This window comes from Hyperolius riggenbachi, chromosome 3, assembly GCF_040937935.1.
Source record: "Hyperolius riggenbachi isolate aHypRig1 chromosome 3, aHypRig1.pri, whole genome shotgun sequence".
In the NCBI taxonomy this organism is placed as follows: domain Eukaryota; kingdom Metazoa; phylum Chordata; class Amphibia; order Anura; family Hyperoliidae; genus Hyperolius; species Hyperolius riggenbachi.
In genome coordinates, this window is record NC_090648.1 from 468,260,829 (window position 1) to 468,281,163 (window position 20,335).

Sequence of the window (20,335 nt, forward strand, 5' to 3'; positions counted from 1 at the left end):
ATCGCAAAAGTCGTCAAATTTAAAATACACATAAGCACATACAATTAAGAAGTACATTTCTTCCAGAGTAAAATGAGCCATAAATTACTTTTCTTCTATGTTGCTGTCGCTTATAGTAGGTTGTAGAAATCTAACAGAACCGACAGGTTTTGGACCAGCTCGTCTACTCATTGGGATTATCAGGGTCTGGTTTAGTTTCAAAAGCCTTTAGTGAATGGCAGTTGCTTCTTCCAACTGCCAAAAATGTGTACTGTGAGCATGGAAGCTGGCCAGCATCATTATATAAATCCTTTTCAAGGAATGTCTTTATACAGAATAAATGCCATGCTGAGAATCCCCCAATGAAGAGATGGACTAGTTCAAAACCTTTTGGTTCTGTCAGATTTCTATTACCTACTGTAAGTGACAGCAACATAGGAGAAAAGTAATTTATGGCTCATTCTACTCTGGAAGTAACATACTACTTATTTTTGTATGTTTACATGTATTTTAGATTTTAAAATTTTTCACAATAGTGGTCCTTTAAGGTTTCTTTCATACTGTAAGGATTTCATAGAGCCTTCCCAGTCCACTCTCCGTGCCCTCAGTCTACTAATGTCTCCTGTTCAAGCTCTGCACCTTCGCGAATCCTCAGAAGGCTTCAGGAGTGCTCGTGTTCTTCCAAAGACTATACGTCCATACTGCACACAAGCACAGTACAGACCTGCTTGTCTTCTATGTACTCAGGAACATGAGTGCTTTCAAAGTCTCGAAGCCTACACATGGACTCCTTAATGGTGTATTCGACCAGTTAGTTTAATAACTTTCATGGGGACAGCAGCGGACCGAGGACATGGATAGAGGACCAGGAAGGCACTATAGGATCGAGAGCCCTTCCTCTCCACAGGACAGCGTCTACCTTTTTGGGGTTTTTTCTGGTGGCTTCAGTTTCACTTAAAAAAATTGAGGGTGATCCTGCCCCCTCCTCTTCCCTTCCTTCAGGAGGTAAAGCCAGAATGCTGTTCTCCCCATTGTTGTCCTATAAGATCTACATTTAGTCCAGAATCCAGCATAAACTCCAACAATGAGCAGTAAAACAATAAGGAGATGCTAGACATACTGGGCAAGAAACAGGACACATAACGTATACAGACACTAAAAATTAATGATAGTTAAAAGAAAAAAAAACAATTGATATGACATAAAAATGTAGATGTACATAAAAATTACAGAGGAAAAAATGTAGCAAACTGACAAGCAAGCTTCTTTGGGGCAGACCAGGTATCCCCTGCCCATATGGTTATAACTGCCACATACCAATATCTGGGGGTGGTTTGTAACCACTGAAAATGACTTTGATAACTTCACGGTGGGAAAGGAGTGCATGGATATATGACAAACCAAGAGACATAAGGAAGAAATCAAAGCAAACGTGTGGCTGGATGTGTCTTACCAGTTTTAGGTGTCAAACTCAAATCTGTGTCAGAAGAGGAGGACTGTCGGCTGTAGGACTTGGAAGGTGAAAAGGAATAAGTTTGGTTTTTCAGTGGGGTGGAGGGTCCTGATGAATGAGCATTGGGGTTAAGCTCTTCACTGAAGGGAGCCCTGCCAGAAGAAGGGGGAGAAGCATTAAACATCCCCTCACTGTACAAGGTGGCAGCCCAGCCGTAGGTGTGCTGGCTGACTGGGCTCCCCCTGGAGGAGCCGGGGCGGACGCCTTTCCCAGCATCCCATGCGGCAATTGCGGCGGCACTTCAGAGCAGCCATCGGCCACAAGGAGGGCCACGACACGTCCTAACGGCACAGGCAAAAAAAAATATCACCAAAATAAAACATAAAAGCACAAAGTAAAAGTAAGCTGAGAACTTTCTAGTAAATACAAGACACTTCTAATTCCAGTGATTGCAGCCACAACAAAGAAAAATGTCCATTCTTCTGCCAGTTTCCTTATCCTCCAGCAGTAAGTACGTGCAGCAGCAGTAGCGGCTAAAAGGAAAGCAGGTCATAGCGACAACTACAGCTATAGAATCACTTACCTGCCGCCCCCTATCCTGTCCACTGGCAGTCAGCATCCTACCCTGACCCGCAGTGCTCAAATACGCTATTTCTGGGGTACATAAAATGCTTTGTTATATTCTAATGATAAGAATTTAAAGGATAAGGGCAAGTGTAAACCAAACTGCCCTAATTGATAGCCTACCCAGATCGCTGCCACAAATGTTAACAGAAACACTTATTTAGCATGCACTGCTCCTTACAAGTCCATGCTGAGGTCTGTCACCCACCACCAGAACTCTGTATAGCAGATTAAGAGGTGGGGCTTAAAAAATAGGAACCCTTACTGACAAGCGAGCTTCTTTGGGGCAGACCAGGATTGGCCTTCATCTCAATCAGTAGCCAATTCTCCCTTTCCCAGGAGAAATCTTGACCTTTCCTGAAATAGGTCATCAGGCACGTCAGTGTGGCCAATATTGGGATGAAACAGTCCACAGTGTGATGTCATGGCCATGACAGTTTCTAATCTGTGAAAACCGTTGCATTATGAGAGATAACAGTTGTTTCCAGCTGCCAAGCAAGCAGCATCTCAACCCCAACCGTTAGCCTATCACAATGTTAGTAGGTGTGTTTATAGATATTGGCATTGGATGCTGTCCTTTTCTTTTTTCATGCCTGCCAGAAGTAAAGATGCTGACTTGCAGGCTCTTGGAGGATCAAACAATATGAATGAATTACACTGCGAGTATAACCCATTTTCTGATCTCATTTCTATTTTTTATCTTCTCACTTTGAAATGTCTTTTCCCCCATCTTTTGGTACAGTTCCTCTTTAGGTGTATAGAGACTTATAACAACTACCCCAACCTGTCTGACTACCACAGAGCATCAAGGGTTTGCTTAATTTTTTTCCTCGTTGTGGTGGGCATAGGTGGCAGCAGAAGGCCTCAGCATGGATTATCAAGGAGCAGATCATCCTAGGTAGGAGGTGTCATCAAATAGCTTGGACGTCTGGGCATCTATCGATTACAGCACATTTATAAGTGTCTGTATCCTTTAAAGCGACAATTTCATCCAAAAACTGGTAATTCAATTCTGGACAGATGCCAGGAAGATAATAGCACTCTGTTATCCAACACTTCATAGGACCTTAATTGGCTTTCTGCAGCATCTAAAGGCCTGTACACACTGCAAATAAGGTTGCCTAAAAGAATTATTCAAGATCATTCCTGGCGTATGCCCCCTGACCGCTACCAAATGCTTGTGACTGGAGAACCATAACCAATAACGCTGTGATACACAGCTGAAAAAAGCGAGCAGCTTGCTTACACTAATCCTAACCCCTCCTCTCTCCGCTGAGAAAAATACATTTATAGGTAGATAGAGAAACAACAGGTTTCTATAGGGAAAGGTTGACCAAAACGATCAAAAATGATAATTTTGGAAGACCATTATTGCAAGTGTGTACAAGCCTTCACGGATGATTTATCAAGACAGGAACATGAAACTCTAAAGTGGAGTAGAGGCCTAGAGCAAGCAATCTCATTTTTGAGGGAACACAGAATAGAGACAATGAGAGCCCAATATAGTGTAATATGTGGATATGGCAAGTAAGTATCTATTTATACTCACAAACACCATCCAGGTCACCACTATATCAGCAGGTGAGGAGATTAGACCTGTCCCCGCTCAGGATTAAGAAATTGCTCTCTGTAGATAGGAAATAAGGGGCAATACCCCTCCACCTAGGGTGGATTCGACTGGATTTGTATAAGCAGACAGAGGTGCTAAAAGCGTAAAATATTCCAAAACGTTTAAAATGAGAGGAGGCAGAGGTGGACTTATCTCCCCCAAGCAGACACACACGAGTGTTGTGTATATTCAAAACAACAAAAAATTATTTATATACTCCAGAAAGTGCAACCCGTTTCGTGGGCATCTCCTGCTTCATCAGGCAATAGAAACAGAGCATAAAACTCAAATAGGTCAGGTGCAAAGCTCAGCGTGCGGAGATGCCTGCAAAATGCGCCGCACTTGCACTTTCTGGAGTGTATAAATACATTTTTGTTGTTTTGAATATACACAACACTGGTGTGTGTCTGCTTGGAGGAGGCAAGTCCACCTCTGCCTCCTCTCATTTTAAATGTTTTAGAAAATGTTATCCTTTTGGCGCCTCTGTCTTCTTATACAATCTCATTTTTGAAGTTAAAGGACACCTGAGCAAATCTACCCAACCTAAGCAAAAGAGGTGTGTTCATGCTGGAGCCATATACCTCTGTGTGTTGTTTCCATTCCTACTCTTGTTACAGTTACCCTCCTCTAGTTAGCTAAAGCCAAGTTTTCAGAAAGGAAGAGCTAGGCTTGACGCATCACCATCTCCCATTACCGTCCCCTTATTTGGATGGAATGGAAGGATGTTAGGATGGAAAATAGCAGCAACCCTGCCTATTTCAGTCTGAAAATTTGACTTTATCACAAAGTCAAGTGCATAGTGTAGAGGGGTTTGCGGTCTCCTCCTTCTTTAGCGCCCATCTAAATGTTCAGAGGTAGGGCCTCTCCTAGTTTTGGCCAGTCCTGATTCTACAGACCAACATGAAATGGTGCATGCAAGTGCCACCTAGTTTTTGTGGCTATGGGAGCTACAACTGGCTAGAGACAGAAAATGTGACACATTGTCCCAGGTACAGGGACGTGAGCCTCGAGGAAAGGTTTATATGTGTTTATAGACACAAAATATCATGGTTTTGCTCTGGGCCATTACTCCGCTTTATGTTCTTCTATGCTTTTGTGTTCCCGGCCCCACACAGCTGCCATGTCTGGTATGACAGCATTTCATGTTTTGCTGACAGATTCACCATTCCTTTTACAATACAGAGAATGTGGCCGGTGGGATGAGAAACTGCTTCTAGTTCTGGATGGGAGATCATGACCTCCAGTAACAGCAGCAGCAGCATAAGGCAACCAAATCCGCTGCCTTTTAAATATCACTTTTGTTGGACTCCAGATCTGACTACTTTATTTACAGGCGGAGTCTCGTGTTCCAAAACACTTGCTGTATTTTTTCACAAGCTTAGGGGTCCAGTGGTTACGTGAATATACTAAGTAGAGGACTTTTGCAATAGATGCGATGTACCAAGAGTCAAATCATCCACAAGTCAATTTTAGGCAGGTGCCTAGGGCCTGGTGAAAAGTGCCGGGATGACACTAACCCCACAAAATCTTACCAAAAAGCCAGGTAGCCACCAATGGTGGGCCCAAATTTGCTACTTGCCTGGGTGTAAAAACCTGGGAACTCAAAAACACGGAGATCCTACCGCCAGAGTCTCTGAGAAATAAAAGAACTTTCTCCAGTTTTGGATGGACTTGCCCTCTAGCGGAACATTATTTTTGATTTTTTTTTAATTCTCAAATGAGGGTGGAGCGGAGAGCCAGTGGAGGAGATTCCGGGGACCCCTCCAGACGAGATACCTCCCGAGTAGAGTCTGGAGGTCTACCCTGCCTGCATGCTGCCCCTCCCCCAGCTCTCGTACCCGTGTAGATGAGGGTAGGAACAGACACAGAGAAGTTCTGAGTGAGTCGGGAGCCAGTAGCTGTGTGTATGGGGCTGTTGTGGGTTGATCGATATCCGTGGCTCGGTGGCTGGACCAGCGGAGACCTGAAGGGAATGGCAGCGAGGTGGAAGAGAAAGAAAGAACAGGATACACAAGGAGTGCAGGTTAAAGAATGACTGAAGCAGAGATCTGGTTACTGGACGATCCTCGTCCTAGAAGCATGCAATCTAGAGAAGAGATCAGAGGGGGTCAAGGCTCTAGAAAAAGGACTATGCAGATAGCGGAACAGAACTGCTCAGGAGAGATCAGGGAAGTCACACAGCAACAAAGGCACAATAAACAGTCCATCTATATATAGAAAGAATCCATTAATCTTTTCAGATAATAATCCATTTTTGGCCCAGTTTCCACCAAAATTTGCTTTGCTTGCCTGGACACCGTGCGCGTTCGCCAACACACACCAAAATAAAAGTATGCGTCTTCCACAGATACACAGTGTAATTAACCCTTTCCAATCCTATGTGGGACTACGTCCGACATTTTCCTCCATACGTCATACGAAAACTGGCTACTGCTAGATGGCGCTGTTGCCGGATAAATCTGTCTCAGCGTCAGCCCCTTTAGATCAAAGTGTTGGACAATGGCTGCCAGCCCCACCCCCTGCCACTGCACCACGTAATATAACAATTACGTGGGTGCATTTGGGCTGATCCCTCGGGGCGCAGTTGCTAGTCTGGCACAGCGTCACTCTTTTACAGACACTTTCATGCGCTGTGTAATAGCGAAATTACCCTGCCACGCATGTGTGTGTGTGGGTGGGGGGGGGGGGGGGGGGCAGAACTACAGCATGGGAGCTGGTGCTAGTCCCGTCCCTGCTACTGGTGCCAGGATACCCCTTGTTCTAGTGTGAGATGTTACACACCCCTCTGGATTCCTGCTGCCGCCGCACATCCTGGTCACCCCGAGCGGGCGGAGTGGGGTGGGGGGGTGTATGATCAGGAAAATAGACTGGAAAGGGTTAATAGGACAAAGGCGCATGGGCCCATATGCAATTAACTTTTTTTTATTGAATTTTCTCCTCGGAGATATTTTTTGATCTTCACTTTAAAATAACTTTTCAGCACTTTGCAATTGAAAGGGTAGCCACACATGGGTAAATAAGTAATATAAAATATATTTTAAATATGTTCCTGCTTGCTGGTGGTTTAAAAGGCATTTAATTGACAAGATGTGAAAATGTCTAGGAGAAATCTCAGGGGAGAATGTGAATTGCATATGGGCCATTTTGTCCAGGAAGAAGCAACATGTTGGCAGTTTCTGTTTTTGCACACAAAAACGGCATGACATGGGATTAGCCCACTGACTTTTTATGGGCCGTCAGATCAGATGCATTTTCGTGTGCAGAAAACCGCAGACAGACGCACACAGTGGAAATGGGATCTTTGTCAGCAGAATGGAATTATTCCTATCAGGGATAACATATTTAACCTCTTCAGTCCCAGAACAAGCACTCTAATAATTTTACTATTAAAAAGGTTCCAACTTTGTCATATGTCCAACCGAATGGCATCATGTGATAAATGAGGTAATCAGACCAGTTCCTCAATCATATTAAATTGTTTTGCTTTCATAAACATACTTAACGGTGGCTCTGGTCTCAAAGCTGGCCCCTCACAAATAGCTCATTGCTTGGCCAGTGCTTAAAGAGAACCAGAGATGAAGCACCCTCATGTATCTTACCATATATATCAATGGGAACATGACAGTAAACACCTACTCTGCTCTCCGTTTCATTCTTCTCTGCTAAATCTGCCTGTTATCAGCTCTGATAAGAATCCCCGACTGAGCATTCAGTCTAGCTTTGCCCCTAATGATTATAGCTGAGTCAGTCTTCTGTGATGTCTTTTCAAGCCCGGGTCTGCCCCCTTGTGGCTGTGATTTCCTGCTAGGAGGATACATGGCAGGAAATCAGAGCCACAAGGGGGCAGACTTGGGCTTGAAAAGACATCACAGAAGACTGACTCGGCTATAACATTCCAGGGCAAAGCTAGACTGAATGCTCAGTCGGGGATTCTTATCAGGGCTGATAACAGGCAGATTTAGCAGAGAAGAATGAAACAAAGGGCAGAGTAGGTATTTACTGTCATGTTCCCCATTGATATATATGGTAAAATACATGAGGGTGCTTCGTCTCTGGTTCTCTTTAAACTGTACCTCAGCATTCCCCAATAAAGAAAAAAAAATCCTGTTAATATATTTTGAGTATTTTAGCAAGCTGTATTAAACACCTTGGTCAGAATACTGGAGCTGTGCATTTTTATGTTTCCCTTTAAGGCTGGGACACACACATGCATTTGAAAATTGCGCTCAGCATTTTGCTAACGTTTTGTACAGCAATTTCCGGGGTCTATGATAGTTTTTTAGTGCTTGCATTTGCAGAGCTATTGTGATTAACGACTTGCAATTTTTTTTTTTTTAAATTAAAAAATTGGGTGTTAGTTAATACCTTGCAAAAATGCTTTTGCACAGCAATTGCAAAGCGATTTTGCAACGCTCACACTTTTTGTATTGGAGTGCAATCGCTTCATTAATACTGCAGGGAGCCTCCATTGTCATTTGCCTAATCACAATTCCTCCTGTGGGTTTGCGGCCATTGACTTTCATAAGCCTAGTGCTTTTGGAATCGCCAATGATTCCAAAGTGGCGCAAAAAAAAGCGCTCTAATGGCTTGTGCACACTTCCATTAACTGTTCCCCTTAGCGAGTGCTGTTCACGCATGAGGAGCAGGGAGCATGCACCTATGCACATCTACAATGATAAACGGATGACTCATTCGTCACTATAGCTGGCACACGGGCAATTTATTGGGTAATCAATTTGTATTGGTTTGTATAGGTCACTATCAGTGTACACAGGAAGCAAAAGTCTCTCTTGATCACCTGATCATTACCAGCCAAACTTTAAACCAATTATCTGATAGAGAATTTATGGATGAGCACATTATTATACTATGCAGAAGAAATGTTCGTAGGCAAAATGAGTACGGTATCTCTCTGCTTTGTCAGTATATACACATCAGAACAATGTTAGTTACATTGTTAGTTGGGTTGAAAAAAGACATATGTTATATACTTGCGTATAAGCCTAATTTTTCAGCACAAAAAAATGTGCTGATAAGTTACCCCCGTCGGCTTATATGCGAGTCGGTGGAGCAGAATGGATGGTGGAGCAGGTTTTGTTACTGGCAGAAGAGCATAAGGATCATACCCGATCACCTGCTCTTGCCAGCTGGCGCTCTTCTGTGTCTGTGCGCCACATCCTCTGCAACATGGTGTGTGCAGAGCATGCTGCTCAAGACAAGTCCTATGGCTTGTGGAGCGGAGCATGCCAGCCCAGTAATATGTCAGCGGTGCAATTATCGGGGACTTTTCCTTTGTGGCAATCCCTGTCCCTCATATCTATGACGCTATCTAATGTCCTCTTGAGACACAGCTGTATCATCCTTGAAGTACATCTGGCTATGATGAGAGGGGATGACTTGTACTGGGGGCACATATGGCTACTGGGAAGGGGGCATATATGGGAATCAATCACCTTTTCCTGGTTTCTGGGGGGGAAAGTGCGTACCTCGGCTTACACGCGGGTCGGCTTACATGCGAGTATATACGGTATGTCCAATAGAGTTCAACCAGAAAATATGGTACAAAAATATGTTAAATAATGTTGGCTAAAAATCATTTGTAAAAAGGACTTTCATTTACACATTAAACTTGCAGTCATGTGACCACTGTAGCTAGCGATGTAGTCGGAAACATCTATTGGTCAATCGCTACCATAGCAGCAGCTGCAGCAGTCATGTGACTGAAACTTTGAAATGTACTTAAAAGTACAACTAATTATGTTGTTATTTTAACCACTGGGCAGCAATGAACTTGGAGGGGGTTCTCGAAGGCCAAATATCAATTTGGAAACCAAATTATTTTGAAAGAATCTAACATTAGCAACAAACAATAAAGTTAATGAACACTATTCAACTATATTCTTGAAAAATCATTGAAAAAAATCAAACAGCTGTAGCAAGTATGAATTTATGCCATCCGCAGTTCAGTTTAAATTATTGTAGCAACAATGATAAAACATTTCCAATGGCACAAATATGAATATGAATTCAATTATCACCATATTTGTGAATAAGTGTTTGTATGACTACAGACAAATGGTAGTCTGGGACTGGTTATATAAGATCATAGTGTGTAAATTAGGGCCCGTTTCCACTAGTGCGGTGCGATTCCGTTGCTGAAAACGCAAAAACAAATTTGCTTGCGGATGCCATAACGTACGCATTTGTATGCGAATCTCAACATGAAAACGCGTACGTTTTCGCATATTTTTGTAAGTATGCAAATGTAACCATGTCAGTGTGCTTTTACATTGATTTTAGGCGAAAACTTACGCAAATTCGCATTGAAAATAGCGAAAAAGCGTTTTCTGCATGCAGATTCGCTCTGGTGGAAACGGGCCCTTAGTGGTTGTATGACTGCAGTTGCAGCCTCTGCCGCTAGAGGGCAGTCTGGATAGATCAGCTCATACTGAGGGCTGATAAGAGCCACGTGAATTAGTGGTTATGTAGATGTATATCATACACCTGCAGATAGAGGGAAGCCTGGGTCACAACCTGTCATAGTAAAGAATTCTGAAAGGTGTGTGAATTAGAGGTTAAAAGGACAACTTCAAGTGTACCTGAGATTGCAGGGCGGGAGGAGATATACATACCTGGGGCTTACGCCAACCCTCTCCAGGCTGTCCTCCTCCGCTTCCTGGATTCTGAAATTGGCCCCGTAAAGTCCTCCAGTCAGGGTCAGTCGGCGCAGGCGCAGAATGCTCCCCGCCACGGAAGTGCGACTGGGGCGAGCACGCATCCGGGCCGCGCATGCGGAGTACGCCGCAGACCGGAGGTCTTTCCGGGGCCAATCTCAGAAGATACAGGAGGCGGAGGAAGCTCCAAGTATGTATACCCCTCCCTGTCATCTCAGATTCACTTTAAACGAGAGGGATATGGAGACTGCCATATTTATTTCCCTTTAAGCAATACCAGTTGCCTGGGTATCCTGCCGATATTCTACCTCTAATACTTTTAGCCATAGGCCCTGAACAAGCATGCAGCAGATCAGATGTTTATGACATTATTTATTTAAGTATTTATATAGCGCCAACATATTACGCAGCGCTGTACAGAGTATATTGTCTTGTCACTAACTGTCCCTCAGAGGGGCTCACAATCTTGTCCTTACCATAGTGTCTATGTATGTATCGTGTAGTGTATGTATCATAGTCTAGGGCCAATTTTCACGGGGAGATCATACAAACTGATGTTGGCCTGGCTGGGATTCGAACCGGCAACCCAGAGCTGTAAGGCGAGAGTGCTAACCTCTACGCCAACGTGCTGCAAGATTAGCTCTGATTTAACAATCTGACAAGATTAGCTGCAGGCTTGTTTTTTTGGTGCGATTCAGACACTGTAGCCAAAGAGCTCAACAGGGCTGCCAAGAAACTGGTATTGTTAAAAAGGAAATAAATACTGTGTGGCAGCCTCCATATCCCTCACTTAAGGTGTCCTTTAACTCAGTGTTCCCCAACCCTGTCCTCAAGGCCCACTAACAGCGCATGTTTTGTATAAATCCACAGAGGTGGTTAATCAGCTCTGCTACAACACTAACTACCCCACCTGTGATTGTGTGTGGTTTCCTGCAAAACATGCACTGTTGGTGGGCCTTAAGGACAGGGTTGGGGAACTCTGCTTTAACTAATAGCAGCATGTGCCCCTGCAGGGCAGCCCGAGTCATATCAGATCCCAGAGACGGGTACTTAAGAGACGTGTGAATTAGCAGTTGTGTGGCTGTTGTTGAAGCATCCACAGCAAGCATTACGGTTAATTTTTGTTCCCGGTAAAAGTAGAACATCCCACATCCCACACTTATTGAAAGGCTTTCACACATGCATGAGAGACTCAACAGTAATGTGACACCACATGTATGTATACTTACTCCTTCAGTTCTTTACATGGGGAATTGCAGGCGGCAGAGAAGGGGGCGGGGTTGGTGAGTTTATCCAGAGTACACGCTGTTCCAATGGCACGTACCACCAAACCAGACTCCCCCTCCAGATCAAAGCACTGCAGGTAGCCAACCACAGCGTTCCCCCGCATCTCCAGAACCTTCAGGCCGATCTTCCTCTGCAGCTCACCTGCACAACAAAAACACAACATGACAACAATGAGAAATGTAGAAAGAGAGAACATTAAGTATTCAGGAAGCTGCAGATCCCACACTGTCTCTTCTGCTGCTCCTATTACAACACCTGCACTGGGGCCATGAGTAATTGCATACCACCCAACTTTTCCATAAAAGAAAAAGAGTACTTTAAGACACACCCCACCACACCCTTAAAGGGATACTTAAGTCAAAATTAAAAAATGATTTTTACTCACCCGGGGCATCCCTCAGCCCCCTGAAGCTGTATGGTGCCCTCGCAGCCTCGCTCCGATCCTCCTGTCCCCGCCGGCGGCTACTTCCAGGTTCGGCGACAGCCGCCGACAGGCTGGGAACGTGAGTGATCTTCCACGTTCCCAGCCGCTATATCACCCTCTATGCTGCTATAGCGTATAACATATACGCTATAGCAGCATAGAGGATATAGTGATCCATCCTGTCAGATCGATCAAATCGATCAAAATCGTCCGCAATCGATCGATTTGATCGAATCGATTGGTCGATCGATGGCTGAAATCAAACAGTGTATGGGCCCCTTTAGGTTTCCTCTCAGCAATGAAAGATCTTTCCTGCAGGAAATGCCTGGCCAGCACAGCCAATCACCACAGTATGTCAGTATAGGGGCCCATACACTGGTCAATTTCAGCCATCGATCGACCGATTCGATCAAATCGATCGATTGCGGACGATTTTGATCGATTTGATGGATCTGACAGGATGGAAAATTTAGGTCGATCTGCTGCTGCCAGCAGATCGATGGCCCATAGAGTTGCATTGGATCTAATGGTCCAATAATGCATTTAGATCGATTTCAAATATTCCGATTCTGAAATCTGTTGGTAATCTGTTCCTAGTGTGTGGCACACATCAGATAGATTCCTGTCAGATTCTGACTTGATAGGCATCGGACAAAAATTAATCTGATGGTCGAATCTGCTGCAAATCTATAAGTGTATGGCCACCTTAGGTGAGCACCTCAGAAGCAGGAGAAACGGCTCTCCAGACAGTATAGAGTAAGGTAGCCCTACACTGGTCGATGTGCCATTAGATCGACCAGCTGACAGATCCCTATCTGATCGGATCTGATCAGAGAGGGATCGTATGGCTGCCTTTACTGCAAACAGATTGTGAATCGATTTCAGCCTGAAACCGATTCACCATCTGCTGAGCTGCTCCTGCCGCCTGTCCCCCCCCCCCCTCCCCCCCGTATACATTACCTGATGCTGGCTCCGGGTCCTCTTCTCCGCATTGCACGGCTCTGTTCCGGATCCATTACGGCGCTTCCTGTGTTACTCCGTGACCAGGAAGTTCAAATAGAGCGCCCTCTATTAGAACTTCCTGGTCACTGCAGTGACACAGGAAGCGCCGGGATGGATGGAGCCGGAACAGAGCCGTGCAGCACGGAGAAGACGCCCGGGAGCCAGCCTCAGGTAATGTATACCTGATCGGATCGGCCGCCGCTAGCGACGCGCACTTTACCCGCGGGCGATCGAGGGTAATTTCCCGCACCGCGCGATCGACGGACCGATCCGATTCCGGGAGGGAATCGGATCGGCGGCTGCGTTTACCGCGAACGATTGGCAGCAGATTCGATCCCAGGATCGAATCTGCTGTCGAAACGGCCGGGAATCGAGCCAGTGTATGGCTACCTTAACAGGATGTGTACAGCATCTTATCTATGCTATAAAACCAACTCCTATCTATGTTTAACTGCAGAGATCAAAGGCAGTAAAGGTCCATAAAGTGCACAATTAAGGGGCCCATACACCACATGCTCGACCTTCCGATTCTATCATTTTATCAAATTAGAAGAGAATCGGTGCCTTAACATGGTCGCATGAACGCAAGTATTTGATTCGGTGCGCAGCAGTCTTATCAGATCATAGAGATGGGTATTTGAGAGATGTGTGAATTAGCAGTTGTGTGGCTGCCATCAAAACATCCGCAATAAGCATTTTGGTTTATTTTTGTCCATAAATGGGGAGTGCTCCAAAAAATGGCCAGATCCATACTGTGCATGCACGAGCGCGCTTGAATGCCCACTCGTGCATGCGCAGTATGGAGCCACACATCTTCAGCAATGCTCGGGGACACAACTGCTGAAGCCTTCTGAGGGGTCACGGAGGCGGTGTAACATTCACCGGGGGACAGTGCTGGAATGAGAGGAACAAGAAGGGACAAGGATGGCTCAACAGGATCCAGAGCCGTCCTTCTCAGTAGGTAGTTGACTTTTTTTTCACTACAGGTTTGCTTTAAGTTATGGAACTGCTGAGCGCCATCCACAGCTGTGACCCCCACATGTGCACCTCGTGCCTGTCCACAACTGCTGCCTGAAGCCCACCCACGGCTGTGTACCACGCATGTGCACCAGGCGGCTGGCACAGACACAGGAGAACTCAACTGCTGCCTGAAGCCCGCCCACGGCTGTGTACCACGCATGTGCACCAGGCGGCTGGCACAGACACAGGAGAACTCAACTGCTGCCTGAAGCCCGCCCACGGCTGTGTACCACGCATGTGCACCAGGCGGCTGGCACAGACACAGGAGAACTCAACTGCTGCCTGAAGCCCGCCCACGGCTGTGTACCACGCATGTGCACCAGGAGGCTGGCACAGACACAGGAGAACTCATCTGCTGCCTGAAGCCCGCCCACGGCTGTGTACCACGCATGTGCACCAGGCGGCTGGCACAGACACAGGAGAACTCATCTGCTGCCTGAAGCCCGCCCACGGCTGTGTACCACGCATGTGCACCAGGAGGCTGGCACAGACACAGGAGAACTCATCTGCTGCCTGAAGCCCGCCCACGGCTGTGTACCACGCATGTGCTCCAGGCGGCTGGCACAGACACAGGGGAACTCATCTGCTGCCTGAAGCCCGCCCACGGCTGTGTACCACGCATGTGCACCAGGTGGCTGGCACAGACACAGGAGAACTCATCTGCTGCCTGAAGCCCGCCCACGGCTGTGTACCACGCATGTGCACCAGGAGGCTGGCACAGACACAGGAGAACTCAACTGCTGCCTGAAGCCCGCCCACGGCTGTGTACCACGCATGTGCTCCAGGAGGCTGGCACAGACACAGAACTCATCTGCTGCCTGAAGCCCGCCCACGGCTGTGTACCACGCATGTGCTCCAGGCGGCTGGCACAGACACAGGGGAACTCATCTGCTGCCTGAAGCCCGCCCACGGCTGTGTACCACGCATGTGCATCAGGAGGCTGGCACAGACACAGGAGAACTCAACTGCTGCCTGAAGCCCGCCCACGGCTGTGTACCACGCATGTGCTCCAGGAGGCTGGCACAGACACAGAACTCATCTGCTGCCTGAAGCCCGCCCACGGCTGTGTACCACGCATGTGCTCCAGGCGGCTGGCACAGACACAGGAGAACTCATCAACGGGGAATTATTATATAGGATATCAGAACTTCTGTGGTTTTAGATATCTTTATAAAAGCAGATGCCCAATACCCTATCAAATTTGCACAGGAAACCCTTTATTTGTTAAACCAGACAGAGATTAAGGGCAATAGTGTAATATGCAATGTGAGGATTTGTCAATATTACACTGCATACATGTTTTAAATGATACCCTCTGTGTAATACGCTGCATTTCACCTTTCGTGTAAAGAAATCATACAATGAGTGATCAAAGGGTGTGGTGAGGGCTTGAGGGATACACAGTCACTTAACAAGCCCAGGCCTCTTATAAAAGAATCACTAGCCTGACAAAAGCGCTATTTGTTCAGAAAAGGAATGTCTATTTTTGTAGCGCAGTATAAGGGCATGTTGGAATGGATCCAGCCTGTAGCACGCATGCTGACATATGAAGAAACCTGAGGGATGAGCAGCTAGAGAGAGAGAGGGACAGCTCCACATACTGCTGAGGGGAATGCTGCCATGTGAAGAAACCTGAGGGATGAGCAGGTGGAGAAGGACAGCTCCACATACTGCTGTATGGGAATGGGAAGTTTCCTAGCAATTGGTCAGCTACAGAGCATTAGTAGTGGCCTCATTGTAATCTACTGTTTTCCATCTCTTCCAATGCTATTTCTGGCCATTTTTTTTACAGACTGGAGATGACAGTTTTGGGGACAGCATCTTGCACTAGGGTCAGGGGTCTTTGCAATTTCCTCCTAGCGTGTGCTGGTGGCATTTTATAATGAGGAGTCGGAACGACACCTCTGGGATCGCCTACACTGTAATTATTAGGTCTTAAGGTGTGTACACACATGCGACTATAGTCGTTTGAAACGATCGTTCCCCGATCATTTCAAACGACGATCGTTTGAAAAAAAGCAGCCAACAACCATGAAGTCTAACGACGGACGAGCTAGATCGTTCAAAACGAATGAAGATCGAAGATCTTTCTCTTGAAGTATTAGGGTGACCCAAACTACTAGGAATGTATAGAGGGATAAAAGGGACCAAAAAGCCCTCCTACTAAAAAAAGCAAAACTTGGTGTATTTGCCTTCTTAAAAAAGAAGGAAATCTGCAATAATTCAGCTATAAGTGAATATTTGTGGTTACTCACAATGCACTACTACTAAATATGCAAATTGTCCCTTTTCGCCCTTGATAAGCCAAGCAAGCATCCAGAACCGCTGGTATATAGCAAGCCTATAGCTTTAAATTTTACACAGCCACATCAAACCCACATGTAGATAGCCTGTTTCGGACTTTTGGTCCTCATCAGTACATGGCAGGGATTGATAAGGCTGTATGAGATAGGGCTTGGACCAGTACAACAGAAGGCAAATACACCAAGCTTTGCTTTTTTTAGTAGGAGGGCCTTTTGGTCCCTTTTATCTCCCTATACATTCCTAGTAGTTTGGGTCACCCTGAGCTGCCTGGTTACTCTGTTGTACTAGTGTCCCCCCCCCCCCCCCCTCTTTTTCTAAGTAAAGAAGCATTTTAAAAAATAGACTGCAGAGAAAGCAGAAGGGAAGAAATAAATCACCACGCATTTATCCCAAATAAGGGCCGGTTCGTAGTGTGAACCATGACCTCAATACTCACGTCTCCCCAGTTCTCATGCCGTTGACTCCTTCGCTCGGTCCCAGGAAGCAGATTGGTGGTCGGCAGAAGGATGGGGATCGCCACTGGGTTACAAAAGACCAATAGGAATCCTCAGCAACAGGAAGCATTCTCATTGGTTCATGATGGGCCAATATAAATTCTCCCTGTTGCTAGTGAGAATTGGTCTATTGTATTCTATGGAGAGCCCCATGCTCCTGCCAGCCTCCAGGCTGTGTACCGTGCGACCAAGCGGCAGTGATCGGTGGTGGGACACTTGAGTGGTGATCACAGGTGAAGCGGATGGGTGGACACGGAGCGCATTGCTGCAAATGGATGCAAAATGGACAGAGTGTTTACCGTGCCAGTTTTGCATTCTCTCAAGTGTGAACTGGCCCAAAATGCAATCGTAATTGCCCAGCGATTGCGAACGGTTGGCCATTGCTCTTTGTGATTCTCAGTCAGGGAACGCTAATCACTGGCAATCAGCAAAGTGCTGAAATACTCCTGAAAAGCGCCACCCGTGTGAACTGGCCCTGACTGTCCCCTCTGGAATCTGCTTTGCTTAATCTAACCTTCAACCGCAATGTCCTGAAACACATATGTACTCAGAGATTACATCAAGCTAAGCAAAGAACAGGGAGTAATGAACGCAAAATGGGCCACGGCTAACACTGACCTCACACCTCAGGTCATTCTAACACAGGAGACTAGAGGCTGCTGTAATATTACAGGGACACGATAACTTTACAGCATTTGTATTTAAAAAGGAACAGTAGTGAAAATAACTTCATGAATAAATATGAAACATAAAAAAGTATCTCTAGTCTCCCAAAATGCTTTGGGGGCGGGGAGAATTCTGCATAGTAAATAGCCTAGGCTAAGCCTCTCTAAGCGAACAGAGCTACATACTGATAAACAGAAATATCTATAAGATGCTGTGTGCATTGCTCTACATAGACCTCCCGGCAGCTACCACGAGTTCAGCTTGGGGTCACTGCTCCTGCCATGTTTATTCCACCCCGAGCTGTACTCGTGATTACCGCTAAAGAGGTTAAAGGGACTCCGAGCAGTGCAGAAACTATGGAAAGATGCACATCATTTTAAAGCTCTCTTTTTCCTCTTTCCAATGATATATAAACCGCCACCCTACGCCTTTTAGTTTTCGCTATTTTCGCGATTGAAATTGCCGCGGCCACGATTTCGATCGCGAAAATAGAGAAAACTAAAAGGCGTAGGGCAACGATGTAGGTGTCGTCAGAAAGAGGAGAAAGAGAGCTTTAAAATGATATCCATCAAGCCATAGTTATATTGTATTACACAGGGCGACTTTTTGTCAAAGTCAGCAGCTGCATTCAGCAAAATGGAGCTGCTGACACTGGGGAAAGTGTCGTCCTGTGTAATACAATATAACTATGGCTTGATGGATATCATTTTAAAGCTCTCTTTCTCCTCTTTCTGATGACACCTAAATCGTTGCCCTACACCTTTTAGTTTTCTCTATTTTCGCGATCGAAATCGCGGTCGCGGCAATTTCAATCGCGAAAATAGCGAAAACTAAAAGACGTAGGGTGGCGGTTTATATATCATTGGAAAGAGGAGAAAGAGAGCTTTAAAATGATGTGCATCTTTCCATAGTTTCTGCACTGCTCGGAGTCCCTTTAAGGCAACCATTCAAGTGTGCATATGTTGGTCTCTGCTCTCAAACAAATCTTATCAACAAATCATGAAATTCAATACCTCAACAGGGGAGACTGATACAGTATATGATAAAACAATAACAAACTGTTTAAAAGGAAGATAAGTTTTGGCTTTCTCACCACTCAACTGGTAAGTTTTCTTTAATTGTAAATATTGCACATAAAGGACTATGCGTTTCACAGCCCAAGGACGCTTCCTCGGGTCAGTACAGTTCTAGTTTCACTATGAGCCATATTTCAGGAACAATATTAGGGAATGTAATATTGCACATTACAGCTAGGTCCTGCAGCAGCAGATGTGTAGGTAAATGTTTATACAAGGGGATGGTGCAGCAATTTACATATTTTTAGCCATATTTCACTGTGACTCTAACACTGTATAAACCTGAGGAAGCAGCCTTGGGCTATGAAATGCATAGTACTTTTTGTGCAATAATATCAATAAAAGTCGGAAAATTGAGTGTTGAGAAAGTAAGACAACACAAACCTTCATTTTAAACTGTTTAATTGTTTTATCATACATTGGGCACCTCCAGGAGTTTATTCTCGTAGGTATCAATCATTAACCTTAACTCGTTAACTAGCCCTGTGAAAAGTTTTGGTTTAGCAAAAAATAGTTAGTGCTCACGTTCTTTTGTCCTCCTCCAGAATCACCTCCCTGCATTCACATTTACAAGATTTCTCACCTGCTTCATCCCCTTCTATGGAATACCCTTCCATAACACAACTGTCACTCTCCAAGTTTTGAAATCTTTATACGCTCCCTCAAAACTCACTTTTTCCAACAAGCATACGCTCTACCTTAAAGAGACACTGAAGCGAAAAAATTATGTTATAATGAATTGGTTGTGTAGTATGGAGAATTACTAGAACATTAGTAGCAAAGAAAATATTCTCATATTTTTTTATTTTCAGTTATTTATTTATTTTATTTTTAACATTGCATCAATTTGCAGTGTCTCAGTAAGCCATTCCCCCTTGGACCTCAGGCCAAGTTGTACTCCTTACTAGATAACCAAAAACAAAAAAACACACTGCCTGTGGGTATGAATATTGTACACTACCTTGTCACCCCCCCCCCCCCCCCCATTCATTTAGATTGTAAGCTTGTAAGGGCCGAGTTCTCTCATTAATTTTGTGCCTCGGAATTTGTTATACACTTTATTAATCATGTTACTTTTGTCAGTGTATTTACCAATTCTGTATTATTACCAATTTTGTATTTTGTATATTGGTGTATACCATTGTTTCTTACTTTGTACAGCCCCATATGTTGCCGCTTTATAAATCAATAATAACAATAATAATATGCAGCCTGATGGGAGGAGTTACGGATTTACAAATAAAACAATATCAGATGCTGCGCCACCTATTCAATATAATTGACAAACCACAAGTCCACTAAGTGACTCAAGTGAAACTTTCTTCTCCTTGTCCTTAACAGGTGTACAGTCAGTGCGCTGTGTAAACAGTCCTCTGAGTAGAGACAATGATAAAGGTATATGGGCGGAGCCAGTACGTCTGACGCTGATGCTGTATGCGGAAGTTCGGGTTAGGTGAACGCCGTGAGGGGACCGAGCGGGACGCCGCGTGCGGACTCAGAGAGGCACACCAGGCCCAACAGACTTGCCGCTGTGACATGCTACTGACCCCTTTGGGGAGCTTGTAAGTGTATGGAGGGCGCGAGGAGCGCAGTGTGGTTTTTTTATCTTTATATGTTGCGCAATGAAAGTTTTTTATATGTTTTATTGAGGAATAAAAGGATCTAATCTTATGGAATACTGCATATGGATCATTGATGCACCTAATGTACCATATATTGAACG

The 20,335-nt window shown here is 45.1% G+C and overlaps 1 protein-coding gene across 8 annotated transcripts in view; it reads right to left on the reverse strand.

Annotated features, from left to right (window-relative positions):
- Positions 1-20,335, reverse strand: part of C2CD5 (C2 calcium dependent domain containing 5) — a 160,064-nt gene that overhangs the window by 107,372 nt on the left and 32,357 nt on the right. For all 8 annotated transcript variants that reach the window (XM_068277983.1, XM_068277982.1, XM_068277981.1 and 5 more), the window contains exons 7-8: positions 11,569-11,767; positions 1,433-1,584 (exon numbers count right to left, since the gene is read on the reverse strand). In XM_068277983.1, coding sequence (XP_068134084.1) covers positions 1,433-1,584; positions 11,569-11,767 — 351 coding nt within the window. The remainder of the gene's footprint in view (positions 1-1,432; positions 1,585-11,568; positions 11,768-20,335) is intronic.